Source organism: Sarcophilus harrisii, chromosome 5, assembly GCF_902635505.1.
Source record: "Sarcophilus harrisii chromosome 5, mSarHar1.11, whole genome shotgun sequence".
NCBI lineage: Eukaryota > Metazoa > Chordata > Mammalia > Dasyuromorphia > Dasyuridae > Sarcophilus > Sarcophilus harrisii.
The window spans coordinates 193,465,092-193,484,522 of NC_045430.1; the positions used below are offsets into that span (position 1 = coordinate 193,465,092).

Genomic DNA, 19,431 nt, shown 5'->3' on the forward strand with positions numbered 1-19,431 from the left:
GGGATTTGCTCAAGAGAAGGACTTAGCAAGACCTTGACCCCAACTTAAGTCTTCAATTTTCAAGTACATTTGTCATCTCATCCGACCCTTATCCCCTCACTTGCCAAAGAGTTTTGTCTCTTTCTGCAAGTATCATGCAGAAGACCCTGTTAGCTTTTAATCCAGGACTGGGAATAGGTACCTTGGAGAAATGAGAAAAACCTACTGACCTATAGAGAAGTTCCTCATAAAAAAAAAAAAAAGAGGTTTCAATCTACTGCTTTACAGAGAGAGGTGTAGAGGGAGAAAGAGGTGATTGAGGATGTCACAGATGACCTTATTATCCTTGCTTTTTCCTATTTGACTTTCTAAGGTAAGCTTTAGGGAGAGATCTATAAAACATTTTTTTTTCTTAACCAACACAAAGAACACACATATCACAGCTCCAGGTGCTTAAATAAAACCAGATCTTATTTTCACTTAGCTATACTGCAATTTTCCTTTTCCTTTTTTTGTTTAGGGAAAACATCACAATCCTCTGGAGAAAACTGCAAATACAATGAGCAGAAGGATACTAAGGATTTTGTTGTTGTCGTCTGGTGATTTTACAGGGTGAAGGAAGAAATGAGTTATAAATTATTCAGTCTCTTAATAAATTACACAGGGGAACTACAGCTGCAATGAGAAAGAGGGTGCTCATGAATAAGAAAAAACCTTAAATTCTCCTGATTCCCACTCTCCATATACACAAACTCCATTATTTCTCCCCAGGCAAAAAAAAAATTAAAAGGAAAAAAGAATTAATAGCAAATTCCAGATTTTACCAACTAGAGATATTGATTATTAGATCAGGTGAATGAGTGAAGGTCTAAAGAGAACTAAAGAGGTGGAAATAGAGATAATGTAAATGGAAGAGGAAGAAGAAGCTCACAGGAAAAGCTCAGAAATTGGGGCTGGATATGAATCTACCTTGAGCACTGAGTGCTATGGTTTGGGATAAATAATTTCACTGCAGTTTTCCCATTTGTAAAATATACACATATATGCATACACATATGTTAGGAAACCAATGAGAAATCCAAAATCTCCAACCTTTAAAGGTCACAGGGTTTTCCTCTTATCAAAGGAAGGAAAGATTGGGGCTTTTTTTCTTCCTCCAAGATATTCTCTCTTTTTTTGGTCTTAATAGTATTTTTTTTTAATTTAAATCACATATTTTTTTTTTTTTTACTTAATAGCCTTTTATTTACAAGTTATATGCATGGGTAACTTTACAGTGTTAACAATTGCCAAACCTCTTGTTTCACCTCTTACCCCCCACCCCCTCCCCTAGATGGCAGGATGACCAGTAGATGTTAAATACATTAAAATATAAATTAGATACACAATAAGTATACATGACCAAAACATTATTTTGCTGTACAAAAAGAATCAGACTCTGAAATATTGTACAATTAGCTTGTGAAGGAAATCAAAAATGCAGGTGGGCATAAATATAGGGGATTGGGAATTCAATGTAATGGTTTTTAGTCATCTCCCAGAGTTTTTTCTCTGGGCGTAGCTGGTTCAGTTCATTACTGCTCCATTGGAAATGATTTGGTTGATCTCGTTGCTGAGGATGGCCAGGTCCATCCAGAACTGGTCATCATATAGTCTTAATAGTATTTTTTTTCCTACTTACACGCGAAGGTAATTTTCAACATTTTGGGGGTTAAGATTTTGAGTTCCAAATTTTTCCTCCACCCTTCCCTTTCCATTTTCCTACCCAATACAGCAAGCAATCTGATTGAGGTAAAACATTTACAATCATTTAAAACTTAAATTTTATTAGATGTGGTGAAAGAAAAGCAGAACAAAAGGGAAAAACATGAGAAGGGAGGGGGAGAAGTGAAAATAGTAAACTTGGATTTGCATTCAGTTTCCATAGTTCTTTCTCTGGATACACATGGCATTTTTCATCCCAAGTCTATTTGAATTGTCTTGGATCTCTATTGCTGAGCAGAACTAAGTCTGATAGCTGATAGCTGATCATCATATGATGTTGCTGTTTCTGTTACAATGTTTTCTCTTCACTCAGCATCAGTTCATGTAAGTCTTTCTAGAATTCTCTGAAATCTGCCTGCTCATCATTTCATATAGAACAAAGAAACTGTCATTGAAGAGGATGGTTAAACCATTGTCCCCGCAAATGAATCTCCAATTCCAAATTTCCTAATCTTTCCATCAATCCTAATGTGCCTCCTGTACAGAAATATTTCATCTCATCCAGTGATTTTCTCTCCTAAATTGATTGGGAACTTCTTGCACTTAGACTAATAATGATGGATTAATTGTTTCAATAAAGGTGTCCTCTCCTCATAAGGTATTGGGGAGTATCATCTTGTTAGTTACCTCAACTGGAGTAGAACAGTTGATTCAATTAAGAAGTCTGTAATTATTGAGGAAGGGGAACAGAACAGCCTTCTGGAATATATAAAGCATATTTTGCAAGGCAAATCTGTTATTAAAAGGAACTGTCAACAATAGAACAGCAGCCAGCTCTGCCACAAAGCAAAAATCTTTCTTCCACTATCTTACTAGGGATGAGTGGAACTGAAAAAACTCTAGATCATAAATTTAGAATTGGAAGGAATCCTAGAAGTCAGATAGACCAAATCTCTCATTTTGCAGCTGAGGAAACTGAGACCCATGGAGGTTATGACTTGATTAAAATTACAAATATAAAACTATCAAAATTCTACAATACTTCAGTATGTTGTTTGTTTGTTTTTTAGTTGGCCTGGATACCCAAACATTGCTGAGAATGAAATATTTTGATTCTTTGAACAAGAAAGGAAGCAATTAAATGGTGAGCTAATGGCCACAATTAATCATTTAAATATTTTGTCTCCTCCTCCAAATGTTTTATGTGAGTTCCAAGGCTAACAAAATTGCTATGTAAAAAGATAGGTAGTTTAAACAAATAGGTGTTCAGTATGTAGTGTATGATAATGACGGTGGATGATGGTAGGTGTTACATAAGAGTTGCCTCCACTGCCTATATACCATATGGATTTTTCTCCAGTCCCACTAAACCTTTCCTTTTGTAACAACAACAATAACAACTATGTTGAAAATAGTGATAATGATAATATCACCAGCAAGATTTAAATAGAATTTTAAGTCTTACATAGTCTTTTCTTATAATAATCCTATAAAGTAGGCTATGAAAATATCAATGCTTTAAGGATTGAAAAAAGTTTTCCTTATAATAATCTTATGTACTAGGCATAGTACTATTTTATGGATGAGGAAATCAAGGTAGAAAGAAGTTAAGCCTCTTGCTCAGGGTCACATATTCTGGGCTATTGGTAGTATTAGTATTGGAAATTGAATTCAGATTTCCTGACTCAGAGTTCAGCCACAATAGGTCCTCCTATTTGGAATGCTGAAAAAGCTATCTGAAGAATTTAATTTTATTTATTTTAATTTAATTTAATTTATTTAATTAATTTAACTTATGGTTAGATAGTTTTTACATGTTAAATCTGGGATATCAACCCAGGAGTCCTGGTTCCAAGACTTTAATAATAATATAATTAAAATCTTAATTTATATAACTTCACAAAGTAGTTTGTTCATATATATACATACATATAAATAAACAAATTTAAGGGATATATATATATATATATATACACACACACACACACACACACACACAAATATATATATATCCCTTAAGTAACTAACCTGAACAAAAGTTTATCACAGTTACCCCACCTTCAGCTTATCAGTGGCTGCATGACTAGCATCCTAATAAATTACAAGACACTGAATACTTAAGTAGTTAGGAAGCTTTTAAAAAAAAAAAAAACATATACTCAGGAAAATAGTTTTAGTTTGTTTTCATCTTTTAAGATTTTCTATGACCTAATTGCCCCCTTTACAGACAAGAGGGAATAAGGCTTTCTAGGCAGGCTAGGGATTCTGGAATAGAAGCAGAGATCTGGCCTTCCTTGTGTTTCCTGTTCCCATTAACTTCTCAGAAGCAAAGTTGGTTCAGAATATCCAGCATATGTATCCTCATACCCTAGGGTGAGTCAAGGGTCACAAGCTCCCAAAGAAAGTGTTTAAATCTTCATAACATCTGAGAATGCAAAGGATCTTTTGAATTGGTTATACTAGTTATATAGAGTAAGAAAGTCTGTTGTTCATTCACCCATTCGATTAAAAAAAAAAACAATGTTAAAGTTGCTTTTTGGGCTTTTTATGATCGTGATTAAATCTTTTTTTGAGAAAGGGTGTGATTCTATCTCATTTTTGAAAATAATAGTTTATAGATATGAATTTGAGAAGAGAGAATCATTCAACCTTCTATCCCACTGTGTGCATGTGTAAATATTGAAATTTAGATTTGACTGAAAATCATCTACTCAAGGAAAAGGAGGTATAATTACAGAGATAAACTGAATTAAAAAAAAAAAAGAATATAGATTTACTATCCTGCCTCCCTCACACTGAAGCTAATTTATTATGGATAGAGAAAGTAAAGAGAGCTTAAGGAACAATAGATTGTTAACACAAATTATAGAGAAAATCTCAGCACCAGAGCTAAGGAAGGGAACTTAATAGAGAGTGAGATACTTTCGTGGTAGAGTTCACACTATAGTACTTAAAAAATCTGGATTTAATTGTTCATCTTTACTATTCCAAATTGCTTCCTGCTTTAGGAGGGCTTCTTGCTGTGGCTCCCCCAGTTTTCACTGTATTGAGACTCATCCTAGGTGATCAGCTTCTTCTAACAGAAGTGTGACATTTCATATAATCTCAGAGAGTCTAAAGCACAGGTAAGAGTCTTCTGCGACTAGCTCAGTACAAGGAATGCAGTATACAATCATAACAGTTGGAATAATAGCAGTCCACTTTTATGTCACTATACAGTTTTCAAAGCACTTTCAGGTAAACCTGATATCTACATAATATGCCAGCTCAATAAATTTTGCCGATATGCAATTTTGGACTAGGTTGTTAGGTGGTACAGTGGATAGAGCCCCAGCCCTAAGGCAGGAGGAACTGAGTTCAAATGTGGCCTCAGACATGTACTAGCTGTGTGGCCCTGGACAAATCACTTACTCTGCCTCAGTTTCCTCATCTGTAAAATGAGCTGAAGAAGGAAATGGCAAAACCACTTCAGTGTCTTTGCCAAGAAAACCTGAAATGGGGTCACAAAGAGTCAGATACGACTGAAAAACGACTGAACAATTTTAGACTGGAGAAAAAGAAAGGCAGGAAGTTGTACTTTTGTGCCTGCTTTAATGCAAGATCTACCCTTCTCCTGAAGGACTGGCATCCTCATTTGATATCATTTATGATGAAAATGAGACTCCTGACCTCTTTAGACATCAAGCTACCAAACTGACATGAAAAAACCTGACGCTAATCACAGGCCATCTGTGGCTTTCCTTCTACATCTCTGCTCTTGTGCTTATTCCTGAGAGTAAAGCACTCACCCATGGTGTGGTGAATAAATTCTTCCAGGGCACTAGGGTGCCATTTAGTACATTTGAGGGGTAATTTACTTAATGTCACCTCTGTGCCCTGAAAGAATGAATTCACTTCCCCCAAGAGTGCATTTTATTTCCACTGAGGTACTTAATCACTGTCCAACCAATTAGGCCAATCATCCGAGCAAGAAACACAGAAATAAAGCCAAGGAAGCTGCTAGGTGGGGCAGATGCCATATGAATGCAGTCTCCTCCTGTCATATCACCATTTTCAATATCAGGACTGTGCTGGAAGTTTAAATCACCCAGTTAAATTACCTGGTTTATCCCCTTCATTTTACACAGGAGGAAAGTGAGTCCTGGAGAAGTTAATTGACTTGCAGGATGTCAAACAGCTAATGAGTGGCAGAGCTTGAGATTTGAACTGAAGTCCTCTGATTACAAATCCAGCAGACTTCTACCATATGATGATATCTGACAGGTTTAAGCTCTTAATAAGAAATGGAGATACCCTTATTTCTAGCTTATTTTGGAAATCTCTAGAGAGAGTTTTAATTTGGTGAACCTACATGCATCTTGGACAAAATTATATTGCCCAGGACTAGAGGATATATCCTGTGCAGCCAAAAGACTAGAAAAGAGTAGCAGATTTTAAAAGTTAACTACTTTAAAAAAGATTATTTCTGGTTATTTCTCTTAAATTTCTCTAAAAATCTCCAATTTCTCATAGTTTGAGGTTCAATGTAGCCTGAATGAAGCACGAAAAATGTTAGATGACTTCCCAAGCCAAATTTCATATCTTTGATTCTCTGATATTTTTATCCAAAAAGAGGCAGAGTTGATCCAGGTGAACTGTAAATGACTTGTCCAGATGAGAGTGGAGAAAAGGGAAAGAATCTGGAATTCAAAGTTTTAAAAACAAATGTAAAAAAATTGTTTTAAATGTAACTGGGGGAAAATATATACTTTTTTTTAATTTTAAAATTTTATTTTCAAAACCTATGTATAGTTTTCAACATTTATCCTTGCAAAACCTTTTATTCCCATTTTTTTCTCTCTCTCTTCATTTCACCCTCTCCCTAGATAGCAAGTAATCCAATATATGTTAAACATAAAATAATAATAATGATGATGAAAGATATGACCAGGTTCATACAGCTAGTAAGTAGCTAAAACAGAATTTGAACTCATGTCTTCCTGACTCCAAGTCTTAAGTTTCTCTCTGCTACCCTACTTCAAGACATCCTATTGTTTCATGGCCATTTTTTTGACTGCTTTTTCTTTTCTCTTCGAAATCAATTTCTCTTTTTTAGCAACTATCAGGCTAAAATTCATCCAAAGTTATACAAATAGCAAATAGCAGAGACTGAATCTGAACCTGGATCTTCTGCCTTTAAATTTCTTTTCCATAAACCATGAACCTTCTAGTGAAATGCATTAGCTTGTTATTCATAGATGACTTGTACCTTTAGTCGTATGGAAAAACAAGACACAATCAATGAATATTTATAAAATATCGTCTGTGTGCCAGGTACTGTGCTAAATGACGGGCATACAAAAAGAGACAAAAGATGATCCCTGCTTCTGAGGAAGTTATAATTTAATGGGGAAGACAACATACAATAAATATATACAAAGCAAACTATACACAGGATAAGAAGGAAATAATGAACAGAGGGATAACAGTAGATTGAAGAGGGGTTGGGGAAAGTATCAAAAGACTGGAAAGGGAGGAATAAACTAAGTTATAAGGCATTTTGAACCCTAAACAGTGCATCTTGTATTTAAAGAAGACAAAACTCCTTCAGGAACTAAGCAACTCTTTATTTAAGTAGAGTTCTTTTAGTTTCAAATAAATGCCATCACTGAGTAGATGGAAAAGCTGCTGAGAGATAATAAGATAGATAGGAATAGAGAAAGGCCAAATGAAGAAAGCCTTGAATTCCAGAATGAGAAGCCTGGACTTGATCTGATAGGTAATAAGCATTCTTGAGAGATTTCTATGAAGGAGAATGGCAAAATGAATAGAGTTTAAAGATTGATCTACTAATGTTATATACAACAGCTCAGAAGGGGAGACCAGAATAAGGTTGGTTAAGGCAGAATGCCATGGAGTAGGTAATCCATTAAGGTCATGGTAATGAGAATGGAGAGCCCAGGGGAAAAAAAGACATTTCCAACTTCTAATATGCTATTCCTCCTATATGCTGATACTAACCCACTGTTAACGAGGGCCTGTGCTTTGGATTGCCTTTACAGAAACAGCAAAGAATTTATTTTCAACTGTCCATACTCAACTAATTCTCCCATGTGAGGAAAGCAGATGTATGCAAAATGGCAGGCTGCAGGAAAGGGCTCAGTCTACAGACCATGAAAGATAATACCATATTATTAATACCATCCATTAAGGAACTGAGTTAATAATGGAAAAGGCTCAGGGTTGTTTTTATATGACTTATAGGTGATCTCTAAAATGGAAAAATGTTAATTTCAGGGTAAAGGTTGGCCCAAATAAGTAGGAAAACATATGCTTAATGAGGCAAACTATGTGCTCACATTTGAGTAATGCTTTACAATTCACAAAGTATTTTATATGCATTACTTCATTCACAACTCACAATAGCCCAGGGATGTAGGCTGTACAAATATTAGTTGCATTTTCCTGATGAGGAAACTGAGCATCTAAGGTTGACTGAAGATCTCCTGACCCCAAAAACCACTGTTATTTCTCCTACACTATATTGTCTTTTTTGGTGTGAGGCAATTGGGGTTAAGTGTCTTGCCCAGGGTCACACAGCTAGGAAGTATTAAGTGTCTGAGGCTGGATTTAAACTCAGAGCCTGCTGACTCCTGGGCCAGTACTCTACTCACTGCATCATCTAGCTGCCCCTATTTTCTTTTCTTTTCTCCATAAATTATATTATAAACTTAGTGGGTTTTAATCTGTAGATGTTATTATAAAAGGTGTCCCAAAAGTCTTAGTGTAGTTTTCAACTTTATTAAAAGCTTTGAGCCATTTTGTATTTATAAGATATATTAAAATATTCAATTAAAGTGAAACACATTCTACATTTTCCAGTTCATTTAATTGAACCAGAATTTTCAATTGTTTCAACAAAATAATGATATGCAGAGATGTGCCAAAACTATCATACTAGCTCTTTAGAATCAATCGTTAAACTTTCAATATATTCATTTGTACCTTGGAAATAGGCAAATGCTACAAATCAGAGCTTTATTTATTGCTCTGTAGATTGTCTAGATTTAAGAAAGTAAGGGAGAAAATATTCTTAGAGATTAAATTTAAAAGTATGTTGTATTGCTGAACATATCCAGCATACCCTTGTTTATCTGAACAATTTTGCCTTTCTGGAGAAACTTGAAAAAAAAAAAAAAGTCAACCTTCCTTTTTCAATTAAAAACAAAGCATTAAATAATGAAAATTAAGAATGAAAAATGCTATTTTTAAAAAATTATTCCATTTTCTTCAGTCGCCCAATACTTTTTATGACAAAAACCAAATATTTTTCCAGCAAGGTGTCTATTGCTTTCTTATGATAGGACAAGTATGTCATGAGACTAGTTTAATTTGAACAAATTTAGTTAACCTTTCATCATTTTTGTATTAGCAACTTGTAGAGTTTTCATTGAACCACCCAGATTTCCTACTTTTCCCCATCTTCTGTAGGGATCAAAACAAGTTGTGTCTGTGTAAGAATTGCTATTTCTTTCATTTTTAATATAACTTTCCTAAATAAATTAGGTTTTCTTGAATTTCTCTGCTCCTTATAATGTTTCCCCCGTGAAACTTTTTGATTCATTTCCTAAGCCCACTGAAATAATGTTTTAAAAATCCATTTTCATCTAAAAAAAAAAAAATCTTTCTCCTTTTTTTGAATTCTAAAACCTATCAGGTCATGGCCCCTTTCCCCCTTTTAGATTCTCATGGAATGAAAAAAGTACCAAATATTAATAGCATCCAATAATTATCACCAGCCTTGATTAATTTAACCTACACAAGACTGTTAATTTAAGGAATGCCCTTTACTTTTAATAGAAGTTTATATGATAGACTACAGAAGCTAGAAATGCAAAGTTGGAAATACAGCCCAAGAAGTGATCTGGACACTCTGACAGCTGCAATTTATCAACATAAATTACTGTGCTTAGTTGCAAAGCTTCTGTCATATGAAGACAGTGCACTTCCTAAATTGCTTACTCCCCTCTTCAATAATAATCCTAGTTTTTACAATCTAGATACCTATAGATAAAAGATACCTTGATACATACAAAGATAAAAAAATTCAGATTTTATGTACATCAATGGGAGCAGCTACATATTGTCCTATTCATTTTTAGATTAGGGTCATTTTTTTTCTATCTTGATATGGCAAGAGATTACTTAGAAGAAAAAATGAGAGAAGGACCCTTGGGATGAGAAACTAGGCAGTAAACAAGTCAGCTTGTCTGCTGTCTTACTTTCCTTTTAATCAAGAAAAGACCCTTCTGACAGAATTCAGAAGCATCTTCTTCCTAAATGCAACTTCCAATAGTATTATTAGATAACTGAAATGCTTTACCATTCTTCATGTCACAGCACCATCAGCAACATTTTAAAGAAATGATTTCAAAATCTTCCCCTAAAGTCTTGATCTGATGCCTCCGATACCCCGGATTCTCAGAGACTGCCAGGGCACGGTAAGCCCTGGCAGTCCTACCCAGAACAAAAAACTCTGAGAAGAGGCTCAAGAATGGGTGGTTTGTCTATTGCCTGAGATAGATAGAGCTTAAGGTCAGAAAAAGTCCAGATATCTTAGAGAAGGTGACTTCAGCAACCTTTACTAATTTGATTGCTGGAGCCTATGCCTCCTACAACAGTGGCCCTTCAGAGAGTTAAGGTGAGGGGGGGCATAACTAGGCTCAAGCAATCCAGGATTGTCCTGGAGCCAACCTGTACTGGATCACTGTTAAATTTTCAGGGTATTTCACAAGGGAGCTGATTTCAGAAGTCAGCAAATAGTACAAGATGGTGCTTGATTGAGCTTATTGCTGATTTCTTGGACTTAAGAAAGCAATGGAAAAAATTTTAATAATGCAGATTAAACTTAAAAGTGTGTCCATAATACACTTTCTTTTCAGAGCACTGGTTGTTAAACATTTACCTGAATACCCCTGAAGCAATTCCACAGCTTTTTAGCTAACCTATCATTGTTCATTCTGACTCTTGCTTTTAGCTATAGATGTTGCTTCTTTCATCTTCCTCTGTCCCATCACTTCCTTGCTGCCTTAGAGCACTGACATAAACACTGCTTTTGGCTTTTATGGACACTGCATTACTGACAGCAAGTACAGCTCCTGAGCCTCTTTTGGCCTCTCCACCATCATTCAATCCCATACTCAGAACACATTAGCATAGAAGCCTGGTGGTTTTCCTTTGTCGTGGGTCCTATGTTTGCCATTTCCCCGAAGGCCAATTTGAAGAGAACATTAGCACTATTAAGATTCTTATTGTGAATTGTGCCCAATTATGCCCTTTGATCCAGAAATACCACTTATTAAGTCTATTTCCAAAGATGATTAGGGAAAAGGGAAACGAATCTCTGTGTTGTTTATAGCAGCTCTCTTTGTGGTGGCAAAGAACTGGAAATTGCAGGGATGCCCATTAATTGGGAAATGGCTGGACAAGTTATGGTACATGATTGTGATGGAATACTATTCTACCATACGGAAAGATGAGCTCAATTGTTTTAGGAAAAAAAACATGGAAAGATTTGGATGAAATAATGAGAGAAATGAGCAGAACCAAGAGAGCATATTATTCAGTAACAGCAATATTGTTTTAAGAACAACTTTGAATGTTTATTTTGACTCTTATAAATACCCTCGTTAACAATAAAGGACAGATGAAGAAAGATGCTATCTGCATGCAGAAATAATGTGATAAATAGTGATAAATATGTATGGAATAAATATAAAAGTAATGATAAATAGATGTCTGTATAATTTTATATACATATATACATACACACACATATACCCATTCATGGCTATTAATAATCATCTCTATGATAGGATGGAGGGAGGATAGAAAAAAAAAGAAATTTACATGATAATTTTATTATATTTGAAAGGAATAGCAAGTTATACATAGTAGATTTGCAGTTTCATGTACAGTACAATCATCTTTTTTATTGTACTATGTTATGGAAATGCTTATTCCATAAATATATATTAATGTAATAAAAAATAAAAGGGAAAAATACCTCAAAAAAGATTCTTATTAGAGAAATGCATTCAGTTTGGGGATTTAAAACTCAAAGATAAATATGTTCCTTTTATTAGCTTAATCTGAAAAGTCTCATGCCTCATCTCTGGGCAGAGAGGCAGGAGCTTCTGGCTCAGTTCCTCTAAAACAGGTCTAAGAGGAATTAGTGATTTGGTTAGCTTTTCAGTCTTGAGGTCTTGCCATTAATTAATAGTTTTGGATATGCAAGATAATTGCTGAAAAGCTTGGTTTAGGCATTCTAAAGTACAGCTTAGATAATGGTCACCACAGTGGCTCTTGGCACAGACAAACATAAGAACACAGGGATTTGGCATTTAGCACAAAACCCTGTGCTTTGTAAGTAAAAATACACCTTCTAAAAAAATGGCCAAAAGATAGAAACCTATAATTTTCGTGGTTTTTTTTTTAATTTAATAGCCTTTTATTTAAAGGTTATATGCATGGATAACTTTACAACGTTAACAATTGCCAAACCTCTTGTTCCAATTTTTCACCTCTTACCCCCCCACCCCCTCCCCTAGATGGCAGGATGACCAGTAGATGTTAAATACATTAAAATATAAATTAGATACACAATAAGTATACATGACCAAAACATTATTTTGCTGTATAAAAAGAATCAGACTCTGAAATATTGTACAATTAGCTTGTGAAGGAAATAAAAAATGCAGGTGTGCCTAAATATAGGGATTGGGAATTCAATGTAATGGTTTTTAGTCATCTCCCAGAGTTCTTTCTCTGGGCATAGTTGGTTCAGTTCATTACTGCTCCATTGGAAATGATTTGGTTGATCTCGCTGCTGAGGATGGCCAGGTCCATCAGAACTGGTCATCATATAGTATTGTTGTTGAAGTATATAATGATCTCTTGGTCCTGCTCATTTCACTCAGCATCAGTTTGTGTAAGTCTCTCCAGGCCTTTCTGAAATCATCCTGTTGGTCATTTCTTACAGAACAGCAATATTCCATAATATTCATATACCACAATTTATTCAGCCATTCTCCAACTGATGGACATCCATTCAGTTTCCAGTTTCTAGCCACTACAAAAAGTGCTGCCACAAACATTCGTGAACATACAGGTCCCTTTCCCTTCTTTATAATCTCTTTGGGATATAATCCCAGTAGTAACACTGCTGGATCAAAGGGTATGCACAGTTTGATAACTTTTTGAGCATAGTTCCAAACTACTCTCCAAAATGGTTGGATTCATTCACAACTCCACCAACAATGCATCAATGTCCCAGTTTTCCCGCATCCCCTCCAACGAAACCTATAATTTTCAAAAGAACTGTGAACTATTAGCTATATGGACTGGTCCAAATCACTAAAAATAAGAGAGACACATTTGTTAGCTTTAAGGTCTCATATCAAGCAAATTGTCAAAGATGACACAAGATGTAAATGATCAATGATAGAAGGGCTAAAGAAAGACAGGTACCCCAATACACTATTGGTGGAGCTGTGAAGCAATTTGAAGTTAGACTTAAAAAATGTCTCAAGAGTCCATAGCCTTTGACTCAAAGTTCCCACAGCTAGACATATATTCTAAGAACTAAAAAAGATAAGTTCCAGATACAACAAAATATAAAAAAAGCAGAACTTTTAATGGTAACCAAAAAAAAAAAGGAAAAAAACTGAAAACAAAGTTGATGTTCTTTACTTCTGGGTTTTCCTGGTCTCTTTCAAATTCCAGCTAAAATTAAACCTTTTATAAGAAAGCTGTCTTTATTCTTCTTAATACTAATACATATTCTGTTTTGATTATCTTCAAATTATCCTGCCTGTATCTTATTGAAATGAGGATGGGGGGGCGGGGGTAGCAGTGAGTAGAATTCCAGGTCTGGTGTTCAGGAAGACTCATCTTCCAGAGTTTAAATAGAGCTTCAGATGGTTACTAGCTGTGTGACCCTGGTCAAGTCACTTAACCCTGTTTGCCTTAGTTTCTTCATCGGGAAAATGAGTTGCAGAAGGACATGGTAAACCATACCAGTATCTTTGCCAAGAAAATCTCAAATGGAGTTATAGAATTCGATACAATTAGAAAATGATGAACTATGTAACTGTATATAATTTTTACATGTTGTCTCCCCCTTAGACTGTGAACATCATTAGAATATGAGCTCCTTGAGACCAGGCCTATCATTTGCCTTGCTTTGTATCCCCAGCACTTAATTCAGTGCTTACTGCATGACTAACTTTCCAAGTAGTTGGGTAGAATAAATCAATAACCATTTGTCAAGCATAGCATACACTGTGCTAAGTAGTGTGAATTCATAAATGTAAATGTAACAAACACTAGCTGATAAAGAAAGGCAAAAACATGTTCCTTGCCTACAAGAAACACATTCACAGTCTAGTGGAAAGCAAGGAATCTTGGAGATCATATAGTCCAACAGCCTCATTTTTAAGTTGTGGAAATTGAGACCTAGAGAAGTTAATTGATTTGACTGAGATCACACAGACAGTAAGAAGCAAAGCCAAAATTCAATGACAGATCCCTTTGCTATAAATCCAATGCCTTTTCCATTATGCCATACTGACTGAGTAGATACAAATATAGGTAGATCTATGGCTTAAAAAATAAAGTAATCTAACAGTGGAGTAAGGAATGGATAGATGACAGAAAAGTATTATGGGAGTCCAGTGGAATCTTCTATGTGGATTCACCAATCTAAAGGCCTGAATTAGTGTTGTAACTTCCCTTCCACTATAAAAGTTTTTTTCTTGCCTCCTGTATATCAGATAGTAAATTACTAATTCTTAATAAAATAAAGGCTTTAATTTTGACAGTGCAGCACTCACATTATCCTTTGAATTTTGCCCAAGTTTTGTTGACTCCTAATATTTTCATGAGATACTAGGCGGACCTGATGTAGGGGCAAGACAAGTTCTACTTGTGGCACATTGACTGTATGACTCTGTAATGAAATAACTTCACATTTAAGAGCTCCAGACAACTGTTTAGACTAAACTTCCTAGAGTTAGCAGAGGATAGAGTGCTTGGACCTGGAGTCAGGAAGACCTGAATTCAAATCAAATCTCAGGTACTAACTAGTTGTCTGCCTTAGTTTCCTTAATTATAAAATGGGGATAATGATAGCACCTTCCTCCCATAGTAGTGGTGAAGATCAAATGACATAACAATTGTAAAGGGTTTGACAAAACATTGAAATCACAGATTTAGACTCAGACTCTCTCTATCTCTGTCTTTGTTTGTCTCTGTCTTTCTTCCTCCTTCCTCACTCCCTTTCTCTCCCTTTTTCCACTCTCTCTCTCTGTCTCTTACATAAACACACATATTATTTATTTATGGAGTTACTCAGCATCACTTCAAACAAATCTTCCCGTCTCAAAGTTTTTCACATTGAGCATTGCTAATAATACAATAGAACTCTACTTTCATATTGCATCATTTATTCAGCCATTTTTTCATCATTGGGCTTATGTTCCACCCCCACTCCCCAACTTTTTGCTATGAATATTTATATGGTTCTTTTCTTGCTGTCAATAACCTCTTTGGGGTATAGTCTCAATAGTGAGATCCCTGAGTCTTTTAATATTTTAAAGCACATTTGAAAGAAATAGTACAGTTAAAAATAAATAAATAAAATGGATCTCATAGATCTCTACTCGCAGCTGTTTCCCATAGATAAATATATACATCGGGTTCAAGAAAAATTTATACCTCAAATTATAATTTGACTCCCCCATCCATTTTCTGATGAGCTTCCTTTCATTATATATTTTGGTCAAGAAATGAAATGGCTACTCTCATTTAGATCAAGGTGGTGAGCCCAGATTACTGAGAATCAAGTTGACTGTCCTAAAAGCCATCTAAATATGACTGGTTTAGACTATTTCAGGTCAAAGGAGAGTAACTCAATGAGTAAAAGACTGAAATTTTGACATCTATAAAAAAAGATTTGAATATGATCTGGGATTAGTTAGTCTGTAGGAGAGGAAAAAGAGGGAAAAATATGACTATTAGGGATGATTTTTAGTCAATTTGGTAACAAAGGACATCTTAAGAATGGAGGTGAACAAGGGCAGCTATATGGGACAGTGGATAAAGAATTGGCTCTGAAGTCAGGAGAACCTGAGTTCAAATCCAGCATACTTAATATTTATATACTATTGTATGACCCTGGCCAAGTCACTTGACCTCAACTGTCTCCCCAAAAAAGTCTTTAAGAGTATAGATAAACAAACAGATGCAAAATGAAGTTAATTATTCTAATATTATTTTTTGATGGCTGAAAAGAGAAGATTAAATGTTTGAATTTTGTGGTTTGGGTTGCTTTATTTATTTATTTGTTTAGATAGCCATTACCCAAGAAAACATAGAGGTGTGATAAGTGACTAGACATAATGAATTCTTGAGATTGTGGGTGCTGAATAATTCTATATATGTATATTTATACAATCTGAGGAACATTATTTAATTTGTTATTTAAAATGTAATGAGTTTATAAGATTTTCATATCATATGGTTTATGATAAAGTTCTCAGAAAATGGAAAATTATGTAGATCAATTTTTGTCTATTATAATAGGATATAATAACATGACATTTCATGTTAGCCTTTTGGTGAATGGAAGTTGAGTAATTAAAATAAAATTTAATTCAAATATAAATGTAAGTATTAAAATAAAAACCATTAAGTTCAATAATTAAAAGAAAAAGGTCATTTAGTCTGAGAACAGAGGTATGTCATGCATAAATCTACTAAAAGCTTTTCATCTTTGAACCTATATGATTAAGAAATATTGTGTAGTAACATTGCTTTATAATAAAGCTTATTATAACACCTTCTCAATTTTATCAGTTGCCTCTCTACTCTTATTGAAGGGTTAGAGGGGAGAGCAAAGCCTTCCTTTATAGAGAGCTCAGAACTTTTCAGGTAATTAAATTTGCCATCAGTGGCTCTGCTTGATTTCCTCTCCAGTAAACCTCATACCTTCTTGACTGCTCTCCACCTCCCTTTCAGCATCTTTTTTATATTATAGTCTTCTACCATTTGATAGAAGCTACTTGAAGGCAGGAACTGTCTCTCTTTTTTTTCCTTATTTGTATCCCTAATGCTTAGTACAATGCCAGGCACAAAGTAGTAGCTTAATGAACTGAAAAGTTAGTAAAATGAAGATATTTAAATGATAAGCAGAATATTGCTTTCCTGATGATTTAAAATCAGAGCTTTGTAAACTTCAAAATCAGGTTTGTAAAAGGCTTACACTGTACCTACTGGAAGCTCTAAGACAGGGCTTCTTCAACTTTTTCCACTTGTGACTCCTTTTTGCCAAAGAAATTTTTATATGACCTGAGTATATAGGTATATAAGATAGATATAGAAATCAAACATTTACTGATAATAAATAATAAATTAATCTTAAAACAATTCTTTGGTATATATCTAGATGTGCATGCTCATTTTTACATAAAGAATTAAGACTTGGTGGAATATTTGATATTTTTTACTAATGGCAAATATTTTGCAATCTCCCCATTCAATTACATGATGATCCTATCTGGGGTTGCAACCCACATTTTAAGAAACTTTGCTTTAAGAGACCTGAATTTATTAATTAATGGATTGAGTAGATTAATTAAATTTTATTTTATTATTTATTTTTGCTGAGGCAACTGGGGTTAATTGACTTGCCCAGGGTCACACAACTTGAAAGTGTTAAATGTCTGATTCCACATTTCAACTCGGGTTGTTCTGACTTCAGGGCTGGTGCTCTATTTTTTTCCTAATGTTTTTCAGCAAAAAAAGTGGAGGTATTTATATTTCTATTTTACTGAAAAATACTTAATTCTCCTTTATGATTGCTCTCATGTTAAAAAAAAAAAAAGAGAGAATAGTTGGTTTCCTTTTAACTAAAGAAACACACACACACACACACACACACACACACACACACACTTGCAGTAAAATAAAGTGAGATATTGTGGACACTGAGTATACAGCCCCATTTCTTTGTTTTAGCCTTATATGTATTTTTGGTGCCATGTACATTGAGATTAATTACACAGAATCCTTTATACACAGAAATTATAGAAACCAAATGAAAAGAGAAATATAAAGAATATAATATATTAAATCTAATTTGAGCTTGCGACTTGCTTTTTAATTTATATGCTGGATGTATAGGTATGCATTTAAAATAAACAGTGAAGTTGAGTAAGTAAAGAAAAGGGGGAAAAAGCCACTCCTTGTCCCTGTGAACTGAACACATTTCTTCTAGTATGGTGACAGAAGAAGGCCTACCTCTAGTTTGATTGGGACTAACCAGGTTTGCTTTCATTGTTGTTGTTGTTTTTAGTCAATCAATTTTTAAAGACATGAATTCCAAATATTACAAGGTTTAAAAGTTGAATGGCTTCCAGCTTCCCCAGTACATTTGGCCCACCCACATCCTAGGACGGTAAGCTCTCTCATCTCCTGTGATTGGAGATTGTGTTATTGGGGAGGCCTGCCTTTTATTAAGAGAAATGAAAACCATAAAAGCAAATACCCAAAGTGAAAATGGGGTCTGCCAAAAGGTTAATGTGCTCTTCAGCCCACTTAAGATAGATTGCTGCCAGTGAGCAGTCTCGCAATCTGTTTATCTGACACATGCAGAAAAAATTGTCATGCTTCACCTTTTTGAAGGAGGCCATTACTCTTTGTGACGGATTGTGAGTAGTGGAATATGGCCAGCACCTGGCTAGCCAATGAATAGTTCATAAATCAGAATCAAAACAAACAAAATGCCTGACTAATCTCCTAAAGTTCTTTGAAGGGGTAAGAAAAAAAAAAAGAATAAGGACAAGGGGAAAATCAGGAGACATGATTTGCTTAGACTTTCAAAAACCCTTTGACATGGTTTGATTAAAAAAAAAAAAAAAGTGAGGATGATGGAAAAAAAAAATCACCACCAACAAAGGGATTGGTAGAAAATCTTTTTTGCCATAGACAGGAACTGGCAAGTACAAGAAACAAAAGGTAAGGATAAATACGAGGCTTTCTGGATGGTGAAGTATAAATATTACAGTCCTTCATGTCATTCCTTGCAGAATGTTTTAGAAATAATATGTCAAAGAAGCAGGGTAACATAGTTGGTAGATCAAATGACTAAAAAGTCAAGGAAATCTGGGTTTTGCTCCTACCTCAGATGAACTCAAGAGCTGGATGAACCTTGGAAACTTACCTAACTTTCTAGACGCTTAGATTCCTCATGTCTAAAATGATGGTAAGGGAGCATCTCTCTCACACAACTATTGTGAGAAACACAAAGAAATATATTTATTATACTTTGCTGTTACTATACTACATATATACACACACTATTTATATATATATATATATATATATATATATATACACATACACACACACATATACTGTTAGTATATACACACATTATACTTTGCTGTAACTATAGTGTTACTATCAATATATTTGTATTCCAGTCATCCCTGGAAAGGCAAAAGTAGAACACAGAAGCTTTTGTGCAAAGGTTAAAGAAGTTTTTTTTAGTTTTTCCTATTATTCTACACTCCAGTTTCTTAAACTGTGGTTTACAACACCATATGGGGTCTATTAATTAAATGTGAAGATTTTGAAAATATGATTTATTACAGTAAATGTTTGATTTGTATACCTATTTTATATATTTATACACCTGAGGTCATATAA

At 34.6% G+C, this 19,431-nt stretch overlaps 1 protein-coding gene across 3 annotated transcripts in view; it reads right to left on the bottom strand.

Moving 5' to 3' along the window:
• TPK1 (thiamin pyrophosphokinase 1) overlaps positions 1-19,431 on the bottom strand; it is a 506,842-nt gene that overhangs the window by 33,874 nt on the left and 453,537 nt on the right. The window contains exon 9 of one of the 3 annotated variants that reach the window (XM_031939307.1): positions 18,658-19,010. The exons of the other annotated variants lie outside the window; for them this stretch is intronic. Within the exon in view, the coding sequence (XP_031795167.1) occupies positions 19,003-19,010 (8 nt within the window). The 3' untranslated portion in view covers positions 18,658-19,002. Of the gene's footprint in view, positions 1-18,657; positions 19,011-19,431 lie in introns of those variants that run through there. 3 annotated transcript variants of the gene reach the window in all.